The sequence below is a fragment of the Oncorhynchus masou genome, chromosome 12 (assembly GCF_036934945.1).
Source record: "Oncorhynchus masou masou isolate Uvic2021 chromosome 12, UVic_Omas_1.1, whole genome shotgun sequence".
Lineage (NCBI taxonomy): Eukaryota > Metazoa > Chordata > Actinopteri > Salmoniformes > Salmonidae > Oncorhynchus > Oncorhynchus masou.
The window spans coordinates 37,635,009-37,661,997 of record NC_088223.1 but is presented as its reverse complement, the minus strand read 5'-3'; the positions used below and the strand labels follow the sequence as shown (position 1 = coordinate 37,661,997).

The 26,989-nt window shown below is 45.6% G+C and overlaps 1 protein-coding gene across 1 annotated transcript in view; it reads left to right on the top strand.

Annotated features, from left to right (window-relative positions):
- Positions 1-26,421, top strand: part of LOC135549312 (glutamate receptor ionotropic, NMDA 2D-like) — a 34,800-nt gene extending 8,379 nt beyond the window's left edge. The window contains exons 4-13 of the mRNA XM_064979319.1: positions 9,808-9,922; positions 12,433-12,641; positions 14,383-14,551; positions 15,089-15,242; positions 16,895-17,020; positions 17,248-17,477; positions 18,143-18,303; positions 18,852-19,039; positions 21,504-21,736; positions 23,389-26,421. Of these exons, the coding sequence (XP_064835391.1) occupies positions 9,808-9,922; positions 12,433-12,641; positions 14,383-14,551; positions 15,089-15,242; positions 16,895-17,020; positions 17,248-17,477; positions 18,143-18,303; positions 18,852-19,039; positions 21,504-21,736; positions 23,389-26,421 (4,618 nt within the window). The remainder of the gene's footprint in view (positions 1-9,807; positions 9,923-12,432; positions 12,642-14,382; positions 14,552-15,088; positions 15,243-16,894; positions 17,021-17,247; positions 17,478-18,142; positions 18,304-18,851; positions 19,040-21,503; positions 21,737-23,388) is intronic.
- The last annotated feature ends 568 nt before the right edge of the window (positions 26,422-26,989 follow it).

The following is a 26,989-nucleotide window of genomic DNA, read 5'->3' as shown; positions in this document are numbered from 1 at the left end:
TAGACTGGGGACAGCAAGGAGTCCTCATGCCAGAATTAGAGAGAGAATTAGAGAGAGCATACTTAAATTCACACAGGACACCGGATAAGACAGGAGAAATACTCCAGATGTAACAGACTGACCCTAGCCCCCCGACACTTAAACTAGTGCATCATAAATACTGGAGGCTGAGATAGGAGGGGTCAGGAGACTGTGGCCCCATCCAATGATACCCCCAGACAGGGCCAAACAGGCAGGATATAACCCCACCCACTTTGCTGAAGCACAGCCTCCACCCCACTAGAGGGATATCTTCAACCACCAACTTACCATCCTGAGACACGGCCGAGTATAGCCCACGAAGATCTCCGCCCCGGCACAACCCAAGGGGCGCCAACCCAGACAGGAAGACCACATCAGTGACTCAACCCACTCAAGTGATGCACACCTCCTAGGGACGGCATGGAAGAGCACCAGTAAGCCAGTGACTCAGCCCCTGTAATAGGGTTTGAGGCAGAGAATCCCAGTGGAGAGAGGGGAACCGGCCAGGCAGAGACAGCAAGGACGGTTCGTTGCTCCAGAGCCTTTCTGTTCACCTTCACACTCCTGGGCCAGACTACACTCAATCATATGACCAACTGAAGAGATGAGTCTTCAGTAAAGACTTAAAGGTTGAGACCGAGTCTGCGTCACTCACATGGATAGGCAGACCATTCCATAAAAATGGAGTGAAAAGTGAAAGCCATCCTCTTTTGGGTAATGTTGCTTTTTAGTTAGCTTTGCGACAGTATCAAAAATAAATTTTGGATTGTTCTTATTTTTAGGTTGGATTAGGTTAGTTTGGAAAAATAGGATGATCGAGCAGCAGTGAGGGCTCTTCAATACTGCACAAGCTAGTTGGAAGACTTCCAGTTTGGTGTGGCACCATTTCCGTTCCAATTTTCTGGAAGCTTGATTCAGAGCTCGGGTATTTTCTGTATACCAGGGAGCTAGATTCCTATGACAAATGTTTTTAGTTTTTTGGGGTGCAACTGCATCTAGGGTCTTGTGCAAGGTTAAATTGAGTTCCTCAGTTAGGTGGTTAACTGATTTTTGTCCTCTGACGTCCTTGGGTAGGCAGAGGGAGTCTGGAAGGGCATCAAGGAATCTTTAGGTTGTCTAAGAATTTATAGCATGACTTTTGATTCTCCTTGGTTGGGGTCTGAGCAGATTATTTGTTGCGATTGCAAACTAAATAAAATGATGGTCCGATAGTCCAGGATTATGAGGAAAAATGTTAATATCCCACAACATTTATTCCATAGGACAAAACTAGGTCCAGAGTATGACTGTGGCAGTGAGTAGGTCTGGAGACATGTTGGACAAAAACCCACTGAGTCGATGATGGCTCCGAGAGCCTGTTGGAGTGGGTCTGTGGACTTTTCCATGTGAATATTAAAGTCACCACAAATTTGAATATTATCTGCTATGACTACAAGATCCGATAGGAATTCAGGGAACTCAGTGAGGAATGCTCTATAATGGCCCAGGAGGCCTGTAAACAGTAGCTATAAAAAGTGATTGAGTAGGCTGCATAGATTTCATGACTAGAAGCTCAAAAGACGAAAACGTTTTTTTTTTGTAAATTGAAATTTTCTAAATTTGCGCCTTTGCGGGATGCACGGGGGATATGGTCACTAGTGTAACCAGGAGGTGAGGCCTCATTTAACACAGTAAATGCCAAAACCTAACAGCCTGCTGCCTGGCCTGCACCCTATTTCATTGTGGAGCTAAGGGAGTTAGAGCCCTGTCTATGTTCGTAGATAAGGTGAGAGCACCCTCCAGCTAGGATGGAGTCCATCACTCCTCAACAGGCCAGGCTTGGTCCTGTTTGTGGGTGAGTCCCAGAAAGAGGGCCAATTATCTACAAATTCTATCTTTTGGGAGGGGCAGAAAACAGTTTTCAACCAGCGATTGAGTTGTGCGACTCTGCTGTAGAGCTCATCACTCCCCCTAACTGGGAGGCGGCCAGAGACAATTACTTGATGCCGACACATCTTTCTAGCTGATTTACACGCTGAAGCTATGTTGCGTTTGGTGACCTCTGACTGTTTCATCCTAACATCGTTGGTGCCGACGTGGACAACAATATCCCTATACTCTCCACACTCGCCAGTTTTAGCTTTAGCCAGCACCATCTTCAGATTAGCCTTAACGTCGGTAGCTCTGCCCCCTGGTAAACAGTGTATGATCGCTGGATGATTCGTTTTAAGTCTAATACTGCGGGTAATGGAGTCGCCAATGACTAGGGTTTTCAATTTGTCAGAGCTAATGGTGGGAGCCTTCGGCGTCTCAGACCCCGTAACGGGAGGAGTAGAGACCAGAGAATGCTCGGCCTCTGTGTAACGGTCATCGTTGCATGAAGAAGTGGACCAAAGTGCAGCGTGGTAAGTGTTCATGATTTATTAATAGAACTGAACACTGAATAACAAAACAACAAAGACAACAAACGAAACCGAAACAGTTCTGTCTGGTGCAGACACACAAAATAGAAAATAACTACCCACAAAACACAGGTGGGAAAAGGCTACCTAAGTATGGTTCTCAATCAGAGACAACGATAGACAGCTGCCTCTGATTGAGAACCACACCCAGCCAAACACACAGAAATCGAAAACATAGAACACAAAACAGAGAATGCCCACCCCAACCCACGCCCTGACCAAACCAAAATAGAGACATAAAAAAGGATCTCTAAGGTCAGGGCGTGACAATCTGACTCCGACTCGCTGCTTAATGGGGAGAATCGGTTGAACGTTTCTGTCGGCTGGATGGGCGACACCAGTTGAGCATTCCTACAGCATTTCCCTCCAGAAGCCATGAGAAAGTTGTCCGGCTGTGGGGACCGTGCAAGGGGATTTATACTACTATCTGTACTTACTGGTGGCACAGACACTGTTTCATACTTTCCTAGACTGAAATTACCCTTGCCTAACGATTGCGTCTAAAGCTGGGCTTGCAGCACAGCTATCTTCGCCGTAAGGAGATCGTTCTCGTGTATATTATGAGTACAGCGACTGCAATTAGAAGGCATCATGTTAATGTTACTACTTAGCTTCGGCTGTTGGAGGTCCTGACGAACCATGTCCAGATAAAACGTCAGGAGTGAAAAAGTTGAATGAAAAAAAGTTGAGTGAGGGAAAAACTAAAAATATAAACGGTAATTAAAAAGTTAAAAAGTTGTCAGGTAGCAAAGTAAGGTTGGCAAACAAAACGCACAGCAGCACGTAAACAAGTCTGTGAGTCTTACAATCGCAACATTTATACTCACGTAAATTGTTATCGTTAGATTTTCACAACTCAGTCTCCTTGTTTACTTCGCCACTTGTTTCAAATTCGCTCCGCTCAGCCGCCTCGCGGACAAATTCAACTAATCAGCGTAGACTGAACCATCGGAAGCTTTCCACAATAAGCTTCCCACAATAAGCTTCCCACAATAAGTTGGATGAATTTTGGCCCATTCCTCATGACAGAGCTTGTGAAACAGAGTCAGGATTGTTGGCCTCCTTGATCGCACAAGCTTTTTCAGTTCTGCCCACATATTTTCTATGGGATTGAGGTCAAGGCTTTGTGATGGCCACTCCAATACCTTGACTTTGTTGTCCTTAAGCCATTTTGCCACAACTTTGGAAGTATGCTTGGGTTCATTGTCCACTTAGAAGACCCATTTGCTACCAAGCTTTAACCTCCTGACTGATGTCTTGAGATGTTGCTTCAATATATCCATATCATTTTCTTTCCTCATGATGCCATCTATTTTGTGAAGTGCACCAGTTCCCTCCTGCAGCAAAGCCCCTCCCACAACTTGATGCTACCACCCCCGTGCTTCACGGTTGGGATGGTGTTCTTTGGCTTGCAAGCCTCCCAGTTTTTCCTCCAAACATAAAGATGGTCATTATGGCCAAACAGTTCTATTTTTGTTTCATCAGACCAGAGGACAATTCTCCAAAAAGTACGGTCTTGTGCAGTTTCAAACCGTAGTCTTTCTTTTTTTATGGCGGTTTTGGAGCAGTGGCGTCTTCATTGTTGATCTGCTTTTCAGCTTATGTCAATATAGGACTCGTTTTACTGTGGTTATAGATACCTTTGTACCTGTTTCCTCCAGCATCTTCACAAGGTCCTTTGCTGTTGTTCTGGTATGGATTTGCACTTTTCCCACCAAAGTACGTTAATTTCTAGGAGACAGAAGGCGTCTCCTTCCTGAGCGGTATGACGGCTGCGTGGTCCCATGGTGTTTATACTTTATTACATTCCCAGTGTGTCAGATAGTATTTGGTTACATTGCCTTTAAATTGTTTAACTTGGGTCAAACATTTCGGGTAGCCTTCCACAAGCTTCCCACAATAAGTTGGGTGAATTTTGGCCCATTCCTCCTGACAGAGCTGGTGTAACTGAGTCAGGGTCCCATGTCTGCATGGTCCCATGGTGTTTAAACTTGCATACTATTGTTTGTACAGATGAATGTGGTACCTTCAGGCGTTTGGAAATTGCTCCCAAGGATGAACCAGACTTGTGGAGGTCTACAATTCTTTTTCTGAGGTATTGGCTGATTTCTTTTGATTTCCCCATGATGTCAAGCAAAGAGGCACAGAGTTTGAAGGTAGGCACTGACATACATCTACAGGTACACCTCCAATTGACTCAAATTATGTCAATTAGCCTATCAGAAGCTTCTAAAGCCATGACATCATTTTCTGGAATTTTCCAAGCTGTTTAAATGCACAGTCAATTTAGTGTATGTAAACGTCTAACCCACTGGAATTGTAATACAGTGAATGATAAGTAAAATAATCTGTCTGTAAACAATTGTTGGAAAAATTACTTGTGTCATACACAAAGTAGATGTCCTAACCTAAGTGTATGTCAAATTCCGACTTCAACTGTACATAGCTTGTTGAGTCAATGTGAATCAAGTTAAAGGTACTGTACATGCCTTGTTGAGTCCATGTAAATCAAGTTAAAATACATGACTTGTCTTTGCTAATCAAGCTAGTTTACTGACTAGCATTGGGGGATTAAATGAACTGCTGAGGATGTATTCCATTATAGCCACAAAGACATGGTCATACTTTATCTGGATAGTCCGGATGTTCAATCTGTAGATGCTGTGCAGATGGTCGTACTCTCTGTTGATAAGCAAACTGCTTGCTAAGGTTACGGTTATGGTTAGGTTTAGAGTAAGGGTTAGGGCTAAGGTTAAGTTTAGGGTTAGGATAAGGGTAAGGGTTAGGGCAAAGGTTAGTAGATCGTTAGTTGAAATGTTACTGATAGGCTGTAGATAGAGTGCCTTCAGAAAGTATTCATACCCCTTTACTTATTCCACATTTTATGTATGTTACAGCCTGAATTCTAAATGGATAAAAAATATATATATTCTCACACATCTACACACAAAAACTGAAAACATGTTTTTAGAAATGTGTAGAAATGTATTGAAAATTAAATACAGAAATATCTATTTACATAAATATTCACATGCCTGAGTCAATACATGTAAGAGTCCCCTTTGGCAGCGATTACAGCGGTATGTCTTTCTGAGCAATTCGCTAAGAGCTTTGCACACCTGGATTGTGCAACATTTACCCGTTATTCTGTTAAGAATTCTTCAAGCTCTGTCAAATTGGTTGTTGCTAGACAACCATTTTCAGGTCTTGCCATAGATTTTCAAGCAGATTTAAGTAAAAACTGTTACTCAGCCACTCAAGAACATTCACTGTCTTCTTGATAAGAAACTGTAGTGAAGATTTGGCCTTGTGTTTTAGGTTATAGTCCTACTGAAAGGTGAATTCATCTCCCAGTGTCTGGTGGAAAGCAGACTGAACCAGGTTTTCCTATAGGATTTTGCCTTTGCCTCAATTGATGCCTCAGTTTATTTTTTTATCCTGAAAACTCCCCAGTCCTTAACGATTACAAGATTACACATAACATAAAGCAGCCACCACTAAGCTTGAAAATATGGAGCGTTGTACTCAGTAATGTGTTGAATTCAGGACAAAAAGTTAATTGCTTTGCCACATTTTTTGCAGTATTACTTTATTGCCCTGTTGCAAACAGGAGGCATGTTTTGAAAGAAAATAAATTCTGTACAGGCTTACATCTTTTCACTCAGTCAATTAGTGTAGTTTTGTTGAGTTTCTATAATGTTGTTGATTCATCCTCAGTTTTCTCCTATAACAACCATTAAACTCTGTAACTAAACTATGTAACTGTTTTAAAGTCACCTTCGGCTTCATGGTGAAATCCCTGAGTGGTTTCCTTCCTCTCTGGCAACTGAGTTAGGAAGGACACCTGTGTATTTGCAGTGACTGCGTTTATTGATACACCATCCAAAGTGTAATTAATAACTTCACCATGCTTACAGGAATATTAAAAAGTATGCTTTTCTTATTTTTACCCTACAAATAGGTGCCCTTCTTTACTGCCATTGGAAAACCTCCCCAGTCTTTGTTGTTGAATCTGTGTTTGAAGTTCACGGGTCGACTGAGGGACCTTACAGAAATTATATATATGTGTGGGGTACAGAGATGAGGTAGTCATTCTTTAAATCATGTTAAACACTATTATTGCACACAAAGTAAGTCCTGCAACTTATTATTATGTGACTTGTTAAGCATATTTTTACTCCTGAACTTATTTTGACATGCCATAACAATATGTATTGACATTACATATTTATTGACACGACATTTCAGCTTTTCATTTTTTATGAATTTTTACAAATTTCCAAAAACATAATTCCACTTTGACATTTTTACAAGAAATCTCAATGTAATCAATTTCAACGGGTGTCAATACTTTCTGAAGGCAATAACTTGTTACCAAAGGCCTAAATGGTACCAATTTATGTATTAATTACCACCTACTTCATTCATTGTTAATGTGTCAGCTATAATGGGTCTCTTTAATGCATTTATTTGACCAGTCAAGGTAAAACTACAATTATCTACCTCTCACCGCTCTCCCTTCTTTTTCTCACAATTCTTTCTATCTTTCATCTTCATCCCCTTCCGTACCTCTCTGCTCCTCTGTCATCCCTGCACCCCTCTCTCCTCCCTTTTTCTCTCCCACTGCTATGCTCTTTATGCTTTGTTTTTATTACACCATTCAATCTCATCCTCAATCTAATTTCCTTCTCTCTCTCCCTCCTACCCTCCTTCCCTCCCACGCTCTCCCATCTATTGTAATTTCACAACCCTCTCTCTCTCTTCTCTTCCTCTCTGGTTCACTCTTTTTCTCATCACTCCGTTTCTTCCCTTTACCTTCTCTTTCCCCCCCCCCACCTCTCTCCTCCCTCCTCCCTTCTCTAAAAGGGATCTGATGCTTCATCGTTTTACATGTAAATAGGATAATTGATTGTGTTGGCTTAGATATGTGGGAGTAGTGGCCTGAGGGCACACACTTAATGTGTTGTGAAAAGTGTTATATACAATTTTAAATTGTACATAACTGCCTTAATGTTGCTGGAACCCAGGAAGAGTAGCTGCTGCCTTGGCAGCAGCTAATGGGGATCCTTAATGAATTTAAATACAAATGCAGGGTAGAAATATTGGAGGCAGTCACACACAGCCACGAATCCAACCAGGCACCAAAGCTCCTCTGGCCTCTCTCTGTATCTCCCGAGCCATCACTATCACGGCAGGAGCACTGTCAACAGCATAGGGACACACCAAACAGTTCCCATACCCCCCCCCACCTTCCCACCACATGACCCGTCCCGTTTCCTAAAGGAGGAGCTGGCACCAGTGAGGCATGGGAGAATCTAATAGAAGGGGGGAGGGGGGGCATGCAAATGCAGATCTGAAGAGAGTACATTAATGTGAATGTTGTCTGATGTTTAAATAGCTAGTAACCCCCCCCATCAAACCCTTCACCCCTACTCCCCATATCACTCCCTCTCACTCTCTTTCCCACTTTACCTATCCCTCTCTCTCTCTCTCTCTCTCTCTCTCTCCATATTTATCTGTCTGAATGCATTAGCCATTATGAGTTGTCTTTGTTACGGTACGAGAGACAAATCTATATTCAAATATTCCGTAGCTTGTTCACCTCACAATGTTCGGCATCTGTGGAAACACATGTAATGTCAATGACTGTGGGTCGCCATGACAACATGGCACTCACCAAGAGAGATCAGTGGCATTGCAGAGTTCAAGTGAATGCTAACATTAACACATTGTCTTTTTTCATCTTATAAGAAAAGCAACCACTGAATAGTTTTGTATTTTTCAGCAGAATTTCTTCTCTGTTTTTCCAAACCATGAAATAATAATTTGAATGTAGAATAGAGACCAAGGGTGTTTTCTGCTTTCATTTTTTTCTCCTTTCTGTTGGATTTCTATTTCATCCATCAGTATTCTCTTAATTGGCTTGGTTTGACAAATCATGTGTGAAAAGTAATAATTCCCTTTGTGACTCCTTCATACAGCCTTTATAAACATATACAGCCTTCTAGCTCATTTGCATTGTGCTCCATTACTTTGCATTCCATTATTGCCCCTCATATACTGTATACAGTAGCAACAGGATGGATAGGAAGATCAGCACAGCCCCTAGAAGTAGGGCTCCAGCCTGCCTTATCATGTGCCAGAATGTGAATCATTTCTCCTGCTATATGGATCTAGAAATACCCATAAATTATAGGTCATAATTCAGCTCGATACTCTTGTGAAGTTGGAGAGAGGGCAGTGGGTGAGACGCAGACAAACATCTCATGTTGTGTGGTAGGCTTTCTATGTGACAGCCTCGTGTAAAGAATGGCTGGATGAAAGGAAATGAGGGCATCTTCAATCAGCGATTTGCTGCATCATGAAAACAAGAAAGCGCTGACGACAAAAAATTCCAAATGCCTTTTGAAGGAAGGGAGAGAAAAAGCGAACTGGCATTGGTTTTTCAACATTCTATCTGACTGGCGTCCTCTGTGAATGGTGCTTTTAGGTGCAGTGTTGTCATGGCGACACGGAAGCATCTCAGACTCTGTAACCGACAGACTACCCCTAACAGCAACATGAAAAACATGAAAGCCAACAGCTAGTGTAGTTTTGCTCTATAGCTTTTACCCCTGATTATCAGGGCAGGGCCAGGAAACCATTAGCACTCTCGATATCAACGAGATACAGATGCGCTGAAGATGATGGAAAATAGCCTGCCTGCCCTACATTGATGCATACTGCAGTCTTTGCAAGTCTCAACCACTCACAATTTCTGCACATTATTCACGTGATAAGCAGAAACGACTTGCCGTTTGCAGAACTTTGGCTACTCCAATGGCAAGCTCCCGTGTTTTGTTCATCAAGTCATTGATTTATTTACATTTTCCTGTCACGTAGCTACCCGTAACTGAACAATGGCTGGAACATAATAACAAGCAGCTTGGGACATAGAGAGATCTCTAGTGTAGTGCCTAACTGCCCAGCTACAGCCTGCTGTCTCTCACCCTGCCACTCTGCTACTCTAGTCTTTCAACTACAAAGCTTGCAGCTGAAGACACATGAAAGATATCTAGTATTAAGTGTCCCCTGCTTCTCTCTCTCTCTCTCTCTCTCTCTCTCTCTCTCGCTCTGCCACTCTCGCTGCCACTCTCTCATCGCCTTCCCTGTCACTTCCAGCTAAAACTCGAATCTTGCTGAAAGTCTAGCATGCCACTCCGTTTCTCTGTTTTTCCGTCTCCTGTTTCTCAGTTTCTCTGTCTGTTTGTGCTGAAAGTTGTTTAGTGTGCCTCTTTATTTCTCTCTGTTTCTATTTCTTTCTCTTTCTGTCTGCCATTCCCACACTCCATTTCCTGTCTTCCAGGTTTTTCAGTAACATTACGCTGAGTGGCCGGGACTACTCGTTCAACAGTGATGGATACCTGTCTAATCCAGTGCTGGACGTGATTTCCTACTCCGAGGGGAAAGGCTGGGAGGAGGTCAGTGAGTTAGCATGCTAACTGCTAATTATCTGACACGCTCGCTAACCACCATTTCACACCCATCAAGTCTGGCTAACTTATCCTCATACACACGTACACACAATCTCTCCCCTCAACTTGCTAACCACCCTTACCGCACTATCACAGTCCATCGGATGTGTCTCCTTACCCCTTATTTAACATGTTGTCAACCTTGTTAGCTGTCGTTAACTGGCTAACTCGACATCTAATGTTTGTTCCCCCGAGAGAGAGAAAGCCCATGCACTTGCCTCAGCTCTCCGTTCACTCCATTCACTGCTGTTTTCAACTAACCTTTCAGCACTCTGTACGTTCACCCACGTTGTTGCCTCAAGGCCTGGTGATTCCATGATATCCATTCACAACAGGAGGAATTTGTTCAGCATGAACCGTGATATGCCTCCGTACTGTCAAGGTGGGTTAATCTGACCCAGTTGCAGCTGTACGATAACATGGATTCTGTAGTAGTGCTCCTTCAGTTAATTTCCTATCTCCTCTGAGTGCTCTGGGCTCTGATCAGTAAGGGTGAGTGAACAAGCCGTGGACGATTGAGCTCTGGGACCAGTTTTTGACCATCAAATCAAATCAAATTGTATTGGTTGGATACACGTTTACACATGACCACAAATGATATACTGTCCGTCTGTAGTCTCCATAGATCCGTAAATACTGTAACTTACTGTTCCCTATAGTATAAAATAACCCCGATTCCAAATATTAGGATAAAAATATAAACGTGTAGGCCATTCCATGGTCGACAGGTATACGTCTAATAGATTGTAGTGATATGAGAACCTGACGAGTTCAAGTAACCCTGAAGACGAACTGGGGAAATGGTTCTCTCAAAGCACTCCCTTGAATTAATTAGTGAATCACTTCAACACAGGTTGCGTTCACTTGTGGTATTTATTTTCCCCCAGTATGCAGTGTCCAATGTCAGCTTGACCGCCGAGACACCGAAACACTCTCAAGTGTTTAACACATGACGCAGTGAGCAAAAGAGAAATGTGCGTCGCACAAAAGGTTTCCTTTTTCCTCCTCACGATCCACATACACTTGAAGTCGAAAGTTTACATACACAAAGTTGATTGTGCCTTTAAACAACTTGGAAAATTCCAGAAAATGATGTCATGGCTTTAGAAGCTTCTGATAGGATAATTGACATCATTTGAGTCAATTGGAGGTGTACCTGTGGATGTAGTTCAAGGCCTACCTTCAAACTCAGTGCCTCTTTGCTTGACATCATGGGAAAATGAAAATAAATCAGCCAAGACCTCAGAAAAAAAATTGTAGACCTCCACAAGTCTATTTCATCCTTGGGAGCAATTTCCAAACGCCTGCAGGTACTAGGTTCATCTGTACAAACAATAGTACGCAAGTATAAACACCATGGGACCACGCAGCTGTCATACCACTCAGGAAGGAGACGCATTCTGTCTCCTAGAGATGAACGTACTTTGGTGCGAAAAGTGCAAATCAATCCCAGAACAACAGCAAAGGACCCTGTGAAGATGCTGGAGGAAACAGGTACATAAGGTTCTATATCCACAGTTAAACGAGTCCTATATCAACATAATCTGAAAGGCCGCTCAGCAAGGAAGACGACACTGCTCCAAAACCGCCAGAAAAATGCCAGACTACCGTTTGCAACTGCACATGGGGACAAAGATTGTAATTTTTGGAAAAATGTCCTCTGGTTGGATGAAACAGTAATAGAACTGTTTGGCCATAATGTCCATCGTTATGTTTGGAGGAAAAAGGGGGAGGCCTGCAAGCCGAAGAACACCATCACAACCGTGAAGCACGGGGGTGGCAGCATCATGTTGTGAGGGTGCTTTGCTGCAGGAGGGACTGGTGCACTTCACAAAATAGATGGCATCATGAGGGAAGAAAATTATGTGGATATATTGAAGCAACATCTCAAGATATCAGTCAGGAAGTTAAAGCTTGGTCGTAAATGGGTCTTCCAAATGGACAATGACCCCAAGCATAATTCCAAAGTTGTGGCAAAATAGTTTAAGGACAACAAAGTCAAGGTATTGGAGTGGCCATCAGAAACCCGGACCTCAATCCTATAAAACATTTGTGGGCAGAACAGAAAAAGTGTGAGAGAGCAAGGAGGCCTACAATCCTGACTCAGTTACACCAGCTCTGGAGGAATTAGCCAAAATTCTCCCAAATTATTGTGGGAAGCTTGTGGAAGGCTACCCGAAACGTTTGACCCAAGTTAAACAATTGAAAGGCAATTCTACCAAATACTAATTGAGTGTATGTAAACTTCTGAGCCACTGGGAATGTGATGAAAGAAATTAAAGCTGAAATAAATCATTCTCTCTACTATTATTCTGACATGTCACATTCTTAAAATAAAGTGGTGATCCTAACTGACCTAAGACAGGGACTTTTTACTAGGATTAAATGTCAGGAATGGTGAAAAACTGTACTACTACAACTGTACTTCCTAAATGGCTCTAAATGATCTCCTGCAGGTTGGCACGTGGCAGAACGGTGTTCTGGATCTCATCATTCAGCCCTTTTCACGCTACGGCTCCTTCCTCAAGCCGCTGGATGACACCCAGCACCTCAAGGTGGTCACCCTGGAGGAGAGGCCCTTTGTCATTGTGGAGCCAGCCGACCCAGGCACCAACTCCTGCATCCGGGACTCGGTACCCTGCAGACTACCGCTCAACACCACCAAGTAAGGCCTGCTACTGGGGCGGATGTTTTACCATGACCTACCCTGGTCTAACCATGGATATATTTAACCATGACTGACCATGGTCTAACCATGTAGATATTTAACCATGACTGACCGTGGTCTAATCATGTAGATATTTAACCATGACTGACCATGGTCTAATCATGGAGATATTTAACCATGACTGACCATGGTCTAATCATGGAGATATTTAACCATGACTGACCATGGTCTAACCATGTAGATATTTAACCATGACTGACCATGGTCTAATCATGGAGATATTTAACCATGACTGACCATGGTCTAATCATGGAGATATTTAACCATGACTGACCATGGTCTAATCATGGAGATATTTAACCATGACTGACCATGGTCTAATCATGGATATATTTAACCATGACTGACCATGGTCTAACCATGGATATATTTAACCATGACTGACCATGGTCTAACCAGGTAGATATTTAACCATGACTGACCATGGTCTAACCATGGATATATTTAACCATGACTGACCATGGTCTAACCATGTAGATGTTTTAACCATGACCAACATGTAACCAACATAGTTTAAATGTGGTAACTATCATAAGCCTAAAGGGTAATACAAAAATGATAATTGTGATTGGCTATGTTGCTCCTTGTTATTGATATAGTTTATTGAGTGTGTTTCAAATACAATGTTTTACTTCACTCTACCTATGATGTCACATGGTTACATTCCCTCCCCTCAAGCCATTCAGGGAAAAGAATTGCAGGGAATTTGTAAAGATTTAGCAACTGAATTGCAATAAATAAGTAATAAACCATTTAGACTTTGAAAATGTCTTTATAATTGTCAAAGTAAATCTATGCCATGCGCCACAATGGTGCCCAGTGACCCTATGACATCATCAGCTTCATTGCTCTACTCTTGATTTTGACAAACAGCTCCGGGCTACACACAAGGTAGAAATATACTTTGAAATATTAAAAAAAAACATACATTTTTGGGATGCAATGTAGTCTAACCAGTAACCACATGCTTTGCCCTGTTTTGTTTTTCATTGACATGCTGTTGTTTATTCTCTCTTGTACTCGTTTATAAACTCTCACTCGGTGTTTCACAGTCTGTCCTGGTCTCTGGAGGTCTGTTTAGTGGGTTATGTGTTCCCAGCCTGTCTCTGATAAGACGTCTGGTAACAAAGCCCGCGGAAAGTTCCATCAATTGTATTGGCTCAGAGAGATTGCCCCAGTTAATCAGCCTGCTTTTAACATTCCATTGGAATCGCAACAACTGCGCTGACTGGTTGGTTATCATAGTGGGCATACAGGGAGGGACCGCACATTGATATTTGCCCAGTTAAACTTAACTTTTAATATGTCAATAGGCTTTTTTTTGTCGACATTCCTATTGTAAAGCTACATGCTTAGAAAGAGTCCACGTATGTCCTGTTAAATCTCCTCATCCCCTGCTGAGGACAACCCACCCTGAAAAATGACAATTAATCCAGTTTTTATGCAGTCCTCCTCCTCCTCTCCTGTCTGTCCTGATATGCCTCCCTTCTCTGAAACTGAGCAGTCCAACTACAGGCAGTATTGATCCAGAAACTACAGCTCTCGCTAATAATTCATACGTTCACTCCTTGCCCTTCTGTGTCTCCCTTCTGTTTCTCTCTTTCCTCTGCCTCCTGTCTCTAACATCTCCCTCCCTGTCTTTCTCTCCTTCCCTCCTTTGCTCTATCTGTAACCACAGTGTGCCGGTGGATGAGAAATCATCGAAGCACTGCTGCAAAGGCTTCTGCATTGACGTCCTCAAGCGATTGGCCAAAATAGTGGGCTTCTCCTATGACCTCTACCTGGTGACCAATGGCAGACACGGGAAGAGGGGGAGTGATGGGCAGTGGAATGGCATGGTCGGGGAGGTCAGGGGTCATGTATTTCTTCTTCTCTCTTTCTTTTCGCATTAAAAAAAAAACGTGTTCAAGGGGTGCCATGCAATTCCTCCTCAAAATCCCCTGAAAGTAAACGGGAGACAGAATGAGACCAAGAACTGTCAAATAGATTAGTATTCCCATGGCGAAGTAGCTCGGGAGTGTTTGGCGTGGAGTCTTGGGCAAATGCCTCGCTATTTCCAGGGAAGACAATCCCCCTCTGGGTGCCGGGATTAATGCGGGTGGCTAACAGAGAAGAGATGGGGATGTGTCAACCCACATTCACAGTGACAGCACAGCTAAGGGTGTGTTGCTGTGTTTATACAGCCACCGGGTGGCTAGGCTCCTGCTACTACCAGGTGCAGGTGTCCCTTTTCCCCCACCGCGAGGCTCCTTAGTTGCACAACTCACTCTCGGATCTCATTAACGTAACCATTTTACTACTGAGACTGCTGGAAGTGAGTGCCTGTGAACGTGAATGGGCCCATTTTTTCTGTTCCTAACTGCAGTTCCCCTCCCGCCCACCAGGTGGTTTATAAACGGGCCGACATGGCCATTGGCTCCCTGACCGTCAACAAGGAGAGGTCAGAGGCTGTGGAGTTCTCCGTGCCCTTCGTGGAGACGGGCATCAGCGTCATGGTCTCCCGTAGCAACGGCACCGTCTCGCCGTCGGCCTTCCTTGGTGAGCAGGGCTGACTAAGAGCTTATGAAGGCCTATGAAGGGCATATGAAGGGCCTATGATGGGCTATGAAGAGTCTATTGTAACACACAATACCTGACATACCCCAACCAATGTTACCCCCCATTAACAAGGAAAACCTTGATTTCTCCCTCTTGGTTTAGTATTGAAGTTGTCAAGCATGGTTTTCACAGGCATCTCAAACAAAGGCCATAAACACGTCAATATTTTCATTTCCTCTTGTATTTTTCACTGAAGCCTTTGGTGAAATTCACTATTCCAATGGGCTATGCCCCCCCCCTCCCTCCCCCTCCCTCGATAATGAAGGGTCAAGATATTTCAGAGTAAAATATGTCTCTAAGATAACACCTCTACATTTCAAATCGCGTCAGCCTAATTCCAGACTTTTCCCAAGCATGTAGAGACAGAGACTCGGGCTGCAGACAAGGCCGGCATTTTAATCCTACAGCCATCGATTGAGACGTGATGGTGCGTCTATATCTGCAGCCAGATCTTAGATAATACAGTGTGTAATGGCAGCTCATCAGATATGACTCAGTATTACACAGTAATCTGGCCATAGGAGGCGGCTGTGCTGTAAGTGAAACAAGCTCGCTCAGCCAGCGACTCAAGTAGCAAAGACTGGATGTGGTCTTAGTTTCAGACACTCAATCAGCACATAATGTATGTTGTTTTTTTCCCCTTCTGAATGATCCATTTCAAACATGGATGTTTATCTATCTGTCAAGTAAGATTTAGTAGACAATCTGGACCTGTACTGTACGCAACCTGGAGATTCTTTAGTTTTTTCCCCCAAGGCCATTTCGTCTGATTCAAGGGTCACTGATTTGATTGTAACCGAAGGGTCCTTGGCTTGGTCTCAGTATGTCTTAGTTGGCATGAGCCCAGAGTAATCTCTTGCCAAGAAAATCTTGGATCTTCAAGCCTGACCCTTTCTGTAAGGCCGTTTTCTTGAGACCGTCGACCATTTTGAGCTTGTAAGTTACTCCTATATGACTCGGGTCAGACAGAATCTGAACCTCCATAAACGAGACGGTTCCTTATTCCACTTGTGTAAATAACAAAAAAACTCTTCATTTCATGAAACACAATAATACATGTAATTACAGTGTTACAGTCAAATGCTTAATTACAAGCCCCTAACCGACAATGCAGTTTAAAAAATATGAATAAGAAATAAAAGGAACAAGAGTAAAATAACAATAGCGAGACTATATACAAGGGGTACCGATACAGAGTCAATGTGCGGGGGCACCGGTTAGTTGAAGTAATTGAGGTAATATTTACATGTACTGTTGGTAGAGTTATTAAAATGACTATGATTAGATAATAAACAGCGAGTAGCAGCAGCGTAAAAGAGGGGGTGGGCAAATAGTCTGGGTAGCCATTTGATTAGATGTTCAGGAGTTTTATGGCTTGTGGGTAGAAGCTGTTTTAGAAGCCTCTTGGGCCTAGACTTGGCGCTCCGGTACCGCTTGCCGTGTGGTAGCAGAGACAACAGTCTATGACTAGGGTGGCTGGAGTTTTGAATAATTTTTAGGGCAATTTCCAATGCATCCATAGCTTCATTCTAAGTAGCAAGCTAGTGAGAACCTTGGGACAGAACCCTTGTCTTTGTGATGTGATGTTTCAGAGCCGTACAGCCCAGCTGTGTGGGTGATGATGTTCGTCATGTGCTTGTCCGTGGTGGCCGTCACAGTCTTTATTTTCGAGTTCTTCAGCCCTGTTGGCTACAACCGCAGCCTGCAAAGTGCAAAGAGTAAGTCATTTATTACAGTATGGTCATTATTATTTCAGGTTATCACCGTTGAAGCAATTTAAATGGTCGTGATGAGTTATATGCCATTGTGAGTAACCTGGGGATATTTATTTTAGATTCAATGTCCATTTCTCTCTCTCTCTCTCTTTCTCTTTTTCTATTTCTTTCTCACTCACTGTCTCTCCCACTCCCCCCTCTGTCTGTCCCCCTTATCTCTCTCTATCCAGAGACAGGGGGCTCTAAATTCACCATAGGGAAGTCTATCTGGCTGCTGTGGGCTCTGGTCTTTAATAACTCAGTGCCTGTGGAGAACCCCAGAGGAACCACTAGTAAGATCATGGTGCTGGTGTGGGCCTTCTTCGCTGTCATCTTCCTGGCCTCCTACACGGCCAACCTGGCAGCCTTCATGATCCAGGAGGAGTACATTGACACTGTGTCTGGTCTCAGCGACAAGAAGGTGTGCGAGTGAGGAGGCCGTTCTGATCCAAGGCCAAGATGGCCATAATGTCTGTTTCCATACCACAGCGGTGCCTCAATTTTCTCACTTGCACATTACCTGTCTATGGATTGGTGAAGTCATTGGCTGGAGGGAGTCTCCATTATTGTTAATCCATGATGGGAATGTGCAAGTGGGAATGTGCAAGGTGGAGAATCAGGGTAGCGCCTGGAAGTCAATAAAAGTAGACGTTTTTTGTTGTGCTGAAGGTTGGTCTACTGGTAATTCTGCTGCCACCTTCAGACAACTTATGCATTGATCCATCTCTAACTTTCATCCCTCACAATTCTCTCCCTTTCTGAAGATCTCTGTACTTTTTTACAAGAGCTCTAAGGACGTTGGGTGGGCACTGGACAGTACAGCCAGAAATCACAATAACATCTCAAAAGATAGACGCTCAACTTGGTGTTGGAGTTGGTGTTGGAGATTTGAGCCGCAACCCTTTTGAAATGTTCTCGTGTTTTGTCAGCTCTTTGATTTCATGGCACGTTGCTTGGGGTATTGTCCACCTGTCCAACTTCCTTAGATCTCTATGCATGCATTTTTTACGATGTAATGTACTCTTGTCACTCAACATTTACCCTGAATCCCCACATCAACCTTTAGTTCTTCCTCTATCCCCTCAGTTCCAACAGCCCACTGAGCAGTACCCCCCGCTCCGATTTGGCACCGTCCCCAACGGGAGCACGGAGGAGAACATCCGCAGCAACTACGCCAACATGCACAACTTCATGATCCGCAACAACCAGAAGGGCGTGGAGGAGGCCATCGACAACCTCAAGACTGGGTCAGTTTGCGTTTTTGTGAAGATGACATCCCTTTCATTTCATTGCATTCAACCAGGGCCATGTTCATTAGGCACCAAATGGAAAGAAAACAGACTGAAACAGGGAGGGACTACCTACACTTGTCCAATAAGAAACGCACATTTTCATTTTCCGTTGCATTTATTTTTCCCATTATGTGCCCAAATGAACACAACCCAGCATAGCAACCGCTTAGCAACAATTATCTCCGTGTTACGTCCTATCGTACCTTACTGTATGTGTGTTTGTCTCTCTGCTGGTGTCTGTAGTGCAAAATATGGATTCTGCTTACATTAGACAAAACATACATAAACTTATGTTGGAAGCATGAGGGTATTTATAACAAATTGTGCGCCTCATACAGAGGAAAGACAATCACTTCCCCTCGACGACTTGACCACTAGCAGCCTATTCCTCACCCGGACCTGACGTACCGTGTTATTAAACCTCACATGATGCATTCTCACTTATCATCTCACTCTCATCCCCTCTTCTCTCCCCTCTCTCTCTCTCCCTCCCTCCCCTTCAGCAAACTAGATGCCTTCATCTATGACGCGGCTGTGCTAAACTACATGGCGCGGAAGGATGAGGGCTGTAAGGTGATGACCATTGGCTCGGGCAAGGTGTTCGCCACCACGGGCTACGGCATCGCCCTGCATAAGAACACCCGCTGGAAACGCCCGGTGGACTTGGCCCTACTGCAGCTGGTGGGAGACGGTGAGGAGAGAAAGAGGAGTGGGGGAGAGATGGACGAGGGAGAGAGGGATTGGGGACAGGCAGGAGAAGTTGATAAATGTGCTGGCTTGTTAGTGGCGGGCTGGCAGCATCAATCCATGTCTCTGCTTTTGGTGGTGGATTGAAGTGAGAGAAAAAAATGCACTTTCCTGCAGTACTTACTGCTTAATTCAGTTGAATGCTGTACGTATATTCACGGTTTTACAGTTTGTCCTACATACTGTACATTTTACAGTAGACCTACTGGTAATGGCCAAAATAAAGGAAACACTAACATAAAGTGTCTTAATAGGGCTGAGACACCATTCTTCCATGATAAATTCCATAATTTGCTGTCTTGTTGATGGTGGTGGAAAACTCTGTCTCAGGCTCTGCTCCAGAATCTCCCATAAGTGTTCAATTGGGTCGAGTTCTGGTCTGAGATGGCCACGGCATATGGTTTACATGGTTTTCATGCTCAACAAACCATTCAGTGACCACTCATTGTCATCCTATGAGGGCATAGCCATGGTAGCCAAAATAATGGCCTGCCCAGCATTTTTTATACGCGACCCTAAGCATGATGGGATTTGAATTGCTTAATTAACTCAGGAACCACACATGTGCGGAAGCACCCGCTTTCAATATACTTTGCATCCCTCATTTACTCAAGTGTTTCCGTTATTTTGGCAGTTACCTGCATGTCTAGTGTCTAGTTAACTTACAGTGCACGAGGACTGTAGGCCTAATCTGGGTCTGTGCAACCACCCCAGAATGTTTCACTAATCATCACGTTATACGAGGTCTTAAAGATTCCATGCATGTATTCTCCAGTGCTGTATCATATTTTGTATTGTTCATGTTACAATTGGTGTTCCTATTATGGGACTTTTTCTTTCTAATGGATCTTTTTTTCTGTCACTCAATTGCTCTGGTTCTGTGATTTAAAAGGCCCGGTTGCTCCTTCGCTAATGCAAGAGGATGTTGCAGCTCCGTCTCAGTTCAGCCGTCTTTGTAAAGATCTCAAAGCGGGGTTATGACGCCCTGAGTTCAGACTGCTGTCGTGATTTAGGATTGAATGTGAAAAGAGAGCGGGGGACGGTGGTGCTTATTGAAATATGATGAATAAGATTAGGAGTCTGCCACAGTTTATGATCATGCAAATTAGAATCCATTGTTGAAAACACAATTGGCAGTTAAGTATAGTGATTTTCGTGAACCAACATTTGCACTTCACTTTTTCCCCCTCTCCTAGCACTGACTTTGCTGATAGCTACTTTATTGAGGAGGAATGTACTTACTATGACTGAGATATGTGGTTGTCTCACCCAGCTATTTTAAGATGGTTTCTTCTAACTGTAAATCACCCTGCGTAAGAGTGTCTGATAAATGGCTCAAATGTAAATGTAAAAATGTCATCAGACAGATCACTAACTCTCTGACTGTGAATTCTTAGCTACACATTCTTGGAAGAATATTTTTGTTTGGTAGCATCCTTTTTATTGAGTTTTATTGGAGTGGATTATGACATTCCAGTCAACACGGTTAATTCCTGTTTTTCTAATCCATGTACCTTGGGCTTTACAATTGGGTGTCCCACAAGGGGAAATTAACCTAAGGTTAATATAGTTGAATGTTTCAGTGTTATAATGAACAGGGATTTTAAAACTTCCTTTAAGTAGCTCATTTTGCAATGCAGAGGGCTTTAGCTCACAGATGTGGCTGTCATTTCAATGCACGTTATCTGCTCTCCACTGAGTACAAGCTCTGGCTTTTCCTTCATTATTCCTTGACAGTGTAACAGTTGTTTTTGATAAGGTACTAATGATTAGTGTGCGGAGTCCTATCAGTGTCCGCTTCCTTTCATCTTGAAGCACTGTCGGGGTCACTCTTAGCATGGGACATTCTGTATCCTGGCCATTTCAGACCTCCATCAAAGCTGTGCAGCTTCTATCTCTCCTCCTCTCTGTCTCTCTCTGTCTCTCTCGCTCTCCCTCTGCGTCTCTCTCTCCCTGTCTCTCCCTGTCTCTCTCTGTCTCTCTCTGCTCTCCCTCTGCATCTCTCTCCCCTCTCTCCCTGTCTCTCTGTCTCTCTCTGTCTCTCTCGCTCTTCCTCTGCGTCCCTCTCTCCCTGTCTCTCCCTGTCTCTCTCTGTCTCTCTCGCTCTCCCTCTGCCTCTCTCTCACCCTCTCTCCCTGTTTCTCTCTGTCTCTCTCTGTCTCTCTCGCTCTCCCTCTGCGTCTCTCACCCTCTCTCCCTGTCTCTCTCTGTCTCTCTCTGTCTCTCTCGCTCTCCCTCCGCCTCTCTCTCTCCCTCTCTCCCTCATTCTCACCTCGCCCCCCGCCATGCAACATATCTCCCAGCTCCACCCTTTCAGGTATAAAACACTGTTTGTCTCATAACAAAGGCAGATAACACCTTCTCGTGGTTTTTTATTTGCCTCCCGGCCCCTCTTCTCCCCCCGCCAGACGAGATCGACATGCTTGAGCGCCTGTGGCTCTCTGGGATCTGTCACAACGACAAGATTGAGGTGATGAGCTCCAAGTTGGACATCGACAACATGGCAGGCGTCTTCTACATGCTGCTGGTGGCCATGGGGCTCAGTCTGCTGGTGTTCTCCTGGGAGCACCTGGTGTACTGGAAGATCAGGCAATGCCTGGGCCACTCCGGGGGCATGGACTTCCTACTGGCCCTCAGCAGGGTGAGTCACTGACTGGTGTTGGTGGTGGTGATACTGATGCCCCCTGGTGGTGGTGGTGGTGATACCCCTGCTGGTGGTGGTGGTGATACCCCTGCTGGTGGTAGTGGTGGTAGTAGTGATGGTGGTACTCCTGCTGGTGGTAGTGGTGGTAATGGTGGTGGTGGTGATACCCCTGCTGGGGGTAGTGGTGGTAGTGGTGATGGTAGTGGTGGTGGTGATACTCCTGCTGGTGGTGGTGGTGGTGATACTCCTGCTGGTGGTAGTGGTGGTAGTGGTGGTGATGGTAGTGGTGGTGGTGATACTCCTGCTGGTGGTAGTGGTGGTGGTGATACTCCTGCTGGTGGTAGTGGTGGTAGTGGTGGTGGTGATACCCCTGCTGGGGGTAGTGGGGGGTGTGGTGATATCCCTGTTGGTGGTAGTGGTGGTGGTAGTAGGGGTGGTGATACTCCTGCTGGTGGTAGTGATGGTAGTGGTGGTGGTGATACTCCTGCTGGTGGTAGTGATGGTAGTGGTGGTGGTGATACTCCTGCTGGTGGTAGTGGTGGTGGTGATACTCCTGCTGGTGGTAGTGGTGGTAGTGGTGGTAGTGGTGGTGGTGATACCCCTGCTGGTGGTAGTGGGGTGTGTGGTGATATCCCTGTTGGTGGTAGTGGTGGTGGTGGTGATACCCGTGGTGGTGGTGGTGGTGATACCCCTGCTAGGAGTTGTGATTGTAGTGGTGGTGGTGATACCCCTGCTGGTGGTAGTGGTGGTAGTGGTGCTGGTGATACCCCTGCTGGTGGTAGTGGTGGTAGTGGTGGTGGTGATACCCCTGCTGGTGGTAGTGGTGGTAGTGGTGGTGGTGATACCCCTGCTGGTGGTAGTGGTGGTAGTGGTGGTGGTAGTGATACCCCCGGTGGTGGTAGTGATTAGATTAGTGCGATGACTCTCGTTTTCCATTAAGACGTATTAGTATTGAATGAATCACCTTCAAGTAAAGGTGATAAAGCTGTTATGATTTACATGGCCCCGCCATTCAACGCACTTAATCGATAATTGTTGCCTATCAGTCTATTAAAGCAGTAAATTACTTAGTATGACCTGTATTAGACCTGTATTAGACCTGTCACAAGTTCCTCTTCCACCCTCATTAGTATTTTGTGGTCAGTTTCCACCTCCCAGAGTATAGAGTAGAGATATTGCCTAGAGCAGCATCCGCCATATTCATGGCACGTCACATTTTATGCTGGAGGGGAGAGAAAGGACAGATTATTCAATCAATCAATCAAATGTATTTATAAAGCCGTATCTACATCAGCAGATATCACAAAGTGCTTATTCTTTTTTTAAAGAGTCAGTTGTGACTTAGTGTTTGAGCAGTGCAGTGGGAGCTCCAGAGTACACAGCACACTAGGTGGTAGTTTAAAAAGATAAATTGAACTGAAGCTTGAGTGCACCATAAATGCAGACACTGAGGTAAGTGTATTCAGTCTTCTATGGGGACACATTTCTGCCACAACATATGTACATATGGAACCTAGTTTTACGAGACTTACTAAACTCACGTGTTTTTAAGCGACTTTTACAAGTATTAATATTCTCATCAAGGGATACTGGTTGGTTGAAGTTTGCTAGTTGTGTCCTAATGAGCTTTCCCTTCCCTCTCTACCCAGGGTATGTACAGTTGCTGCAAGTTTAAAGATGAAACCATCTCTGGAGGCCTAAAAAACACACTTCCCATATATCATAGTGTTCCCACAATGCCGCCTCCACCCCAGTCCCACATCTCAGCGGCTGTAACCTGTAACACTACTCTTGCTATGGTGCAGCAGCAGCAGATGCATCAGCAGCAGCAACAACCGCAAGCATACAGCATGCTTCCCACTGCATCTCCTCCAACTACTGGGCACTCTGCAATGGCCATTGGGCCATCAAACAGTCCCCTTACGGAGGGTCCTATGCCGTGCTCCACTTTTCTGCCTCGTCATGACCGCAGATTGGCTGTGGTAGACCGCTGGAACCGTCCCAAGCCCAGCACGGACAAGCCTATTGGTGGCAGCGGTGGGATCCCAGACATGGTACAGTTTCAACAGGGCTTGCCCCCTCACTGGGCTGGGGGAGCCGGCGGAGGGGACGGGGGCCTGGATGAATACAAGCGATATTATGGCCCGATCGATCCAGAGGGCTTAGGGGCAAATGCTGACCCACAAACAGTTGGCTCTCAAACCCCCAAAATGAACCAGAGGGGAACAAAGTCATCAGGAATGCCACGGCTACCTTCTAAAGGACCGCCCCCTTGGCACTTCATGTCCAAGCCCCCTCTAGCGCTCCCCTCATCCCCACATCGGCCTCTATTTTGGAGAAGAGGCAGCCTCCCTAAAAGAAAGGGCTCCGGGGGGCCTCTGTATGAGAACATCCTCCCCCTGGGGAGAAGAGGGGGAGGGCGGTACGGTGCAAGGGATGGAGGTGGCAGGCGAAGCCGTCGCCCTCCCCCACTCCTTTTGCCTGTCCCTGTCTCATCCCCTGCCCACACTACACCTACCACTCCCTCTCACTCCGCCCTCTACACCTCGAGCTCCTGCTCCTCCACCTCATCCAGTTCATCCTCGTCCTCATCCTCCGTCTCCCTCTCCCGCTCCAACTCACCCTCATCCTCCAACACCTCATACACATCGTCCCAGAGTTTTAAGTACAGGGCTGGCAGTAGAGATGTTGAGGACATCTACGACTCTGATGAGCTGACAGAGGAGTCTAGCCTCCTGCTAGTACGGAGAAAGGGCAAATCCCGACGCATGTCCTCTCGCTCACTGCCTTGCAGTCCGCCCCCTCCGCCTGTGCCACCCCGCAAGCCTCGTCTGCAGTATGAGAGAGAGAGGGCAGGGAGCCAGCTAGCCCAGCTGCAGGAGTGGTGGGCCTCCTGGGGCGAGAGAGAAAGATGTAGAGGAACAGGAACCAGGGCCGAGGGGAAGGAGGAGAAACGACATCACAAAGAGAGCGAAAGGGAGAGAAAGAGGAGGAAGAAAGGGCGGAAGAAAAAAAAGAGAGAGGAGAAGGAGAGAGAGCGGGAGCGCAAGCGGCGTAAAGTGAAGAAGAAGAGGAAGAGAGAGGAGAAGGTGAAGAGAAGAGACCGGGGCAAGCGGTCAGAGCACGAGGAGGGAGGTGGTGATCAGAGAGGGCAGCTCAAAGCGATAATGCAAGAGGCCTACTCCTCCTACCCGGCTCCGAGGCGTGACTCCATGCGGAAGAAGAGTGAAGGTTCTATCAGAAGTTACGGATGGGATATTCCAAGGGATGAAGCGAGGAGAGAGAGAGAGGATAAGGAAAGAGATGATGGAGACGACACTAGAGGCAAGGAAAGGCACAGAAGTCCTCACTCTCGCCACAGGCATGCAGATAGGCCTTCCAGTTCCAGCAAGCAGTACCAGAGCTCCAGTAAACCCTCAATCGCTGTCAAGTTCTGGGGAGCGGGAAACCCATCGTCAGAGACTCCTTCATCTGCATTTCTCCCACTGATCCCTCTCTCGTCCAGGCGCAGGAGTAAGGGTTCAGATAGAGAGGCCCTAGGGAAAGAAGGGGAGAAGCGCCCCCTGTTGGGAAGGAACGAAAGAGTGGAGGTTCACACCAAAGAAGGTCTGTCGTTTCATGAGTGGGATTCCGAAGATGAGGATGACGATTCCAAGGAGCAAAGGAGAAAAGTGGAGCAAGAGACGAGACACGAAAGAAGAAGAAGAACCGCATCAGAGTCCGAAAGGGAACGCGATAAGGTGGTGGGCATCTATTCCGACGACGACGGCTCCTCTGGAGAATTCGGAAAGTTTGAAAGGTACTGGGATGGTCATGAGGGTAGGGCGGTTGGAGGCATAGGAGGGGGAGGTTGGTTTTTCGGCACTTATCCCGCCAGAGAAAAGGCCGGCAGCATAAACAGTAGGGATGACTCGTTACTGAGGCATGGGGAGGGATGGGGGGAAGCAGGGATAGCAGGGGAAGGTGGCTGGGGATCAGGTGGAGCCTGGGGTTCGAGGAGGATAGGTGGTACACAGTGGCCTCCACCTCCATTGACACCACCAGCTCCTCGAAGATACTGGTCCGTGGACAAGCTTCCCGTGAAGGAGGAGAAGAAAGGGAAAAGGAAGGACAAAGGGCGCGGTAATGTGGCTTGCAACTGCCAATCTGCCCTCGAGCATCAACACGCTCACTCTAAGTGGGCCAAGGTGAGCTCTCGTAGCCAGGAGGAGTTATTTCTACACTGTCAACGTTTCGGGAGCAGCGCCAATTCAAAACGGCATTCCTCCAAACCCGACCGGACCCAGAATCAACCCATATCGGGAAGCCAGTCCAACCTCAGCATCCAGCGAACACAGCGGACGGACCGCATTCGGCAGTCCTCTACATCGCAAGCCCTCATCCCCTCCCTCCCTCCACCAACACTCCCAGCCCTTCCTGCCCCTCCTTCTGCATCCCATCCCATCCACGTCCCTCTTCCCACCTCATCCTCTTCGGTCTCATCTCCCTCTGTAGTATCCTCCACCCCAGGCGCCCCCCAGCCGTCTTCTATGGCTTCTGCTAGTGCCAAACTCCTGTACCAGAGACTGCGCTCAGTGCCCCAGCCCCAAAGGTTACAGTCACCTCACCTGCCCCTCAAGGCCAAGAGCCTCTGCTCACGGAGGGGGTCCGCACACTTCTCCAGTGTGGAGAGTGAGGTGTGAGGCGAATCATAGACACCTACCTAGGAACCGCTGACCTATTCAGAAACGTTGGGTCATGACTGTGTGGCAACAGCAGTCCTGTAACTCAGCCCCCTACAACTCTTGCACAACCCCCATTGTCCAGTGAGAGGGAGTGCACAGCAATGTCATGTTTACTGGGGCTCTCTTCATTCCGGTCAGAGTATCTGAAAGACTACATGTGTTGTTGGTTCAATGAAATTGGTGTCCAAAGTGGGATCTCAGAAATGGGTCCGTCCTCTTGACACGCCGTGTCTTTGGGTCTTGAAGTGAAGTGGTTATTATTGTGAAATTATATTTGCTCTTGAGGGCTCAGGTACTCATTCATAGACATCCCTACTGAGGGCTCCAATGCAGAAACATTTTATTTACATCCCTTAACATTAACCCCTAACTTTCCTTTAACTTTCACAGAACTGTGAAATCTGGGGTCATGTATGTTCTATATTTCACTTTTAGGGAGAATAGAATAGCAGCTAGCCCTCTCTGTTTTCCCCATTCACCCTCTCAACCTCATATTTGATATTCTGTGTGTCTGTGTTTTACTGTG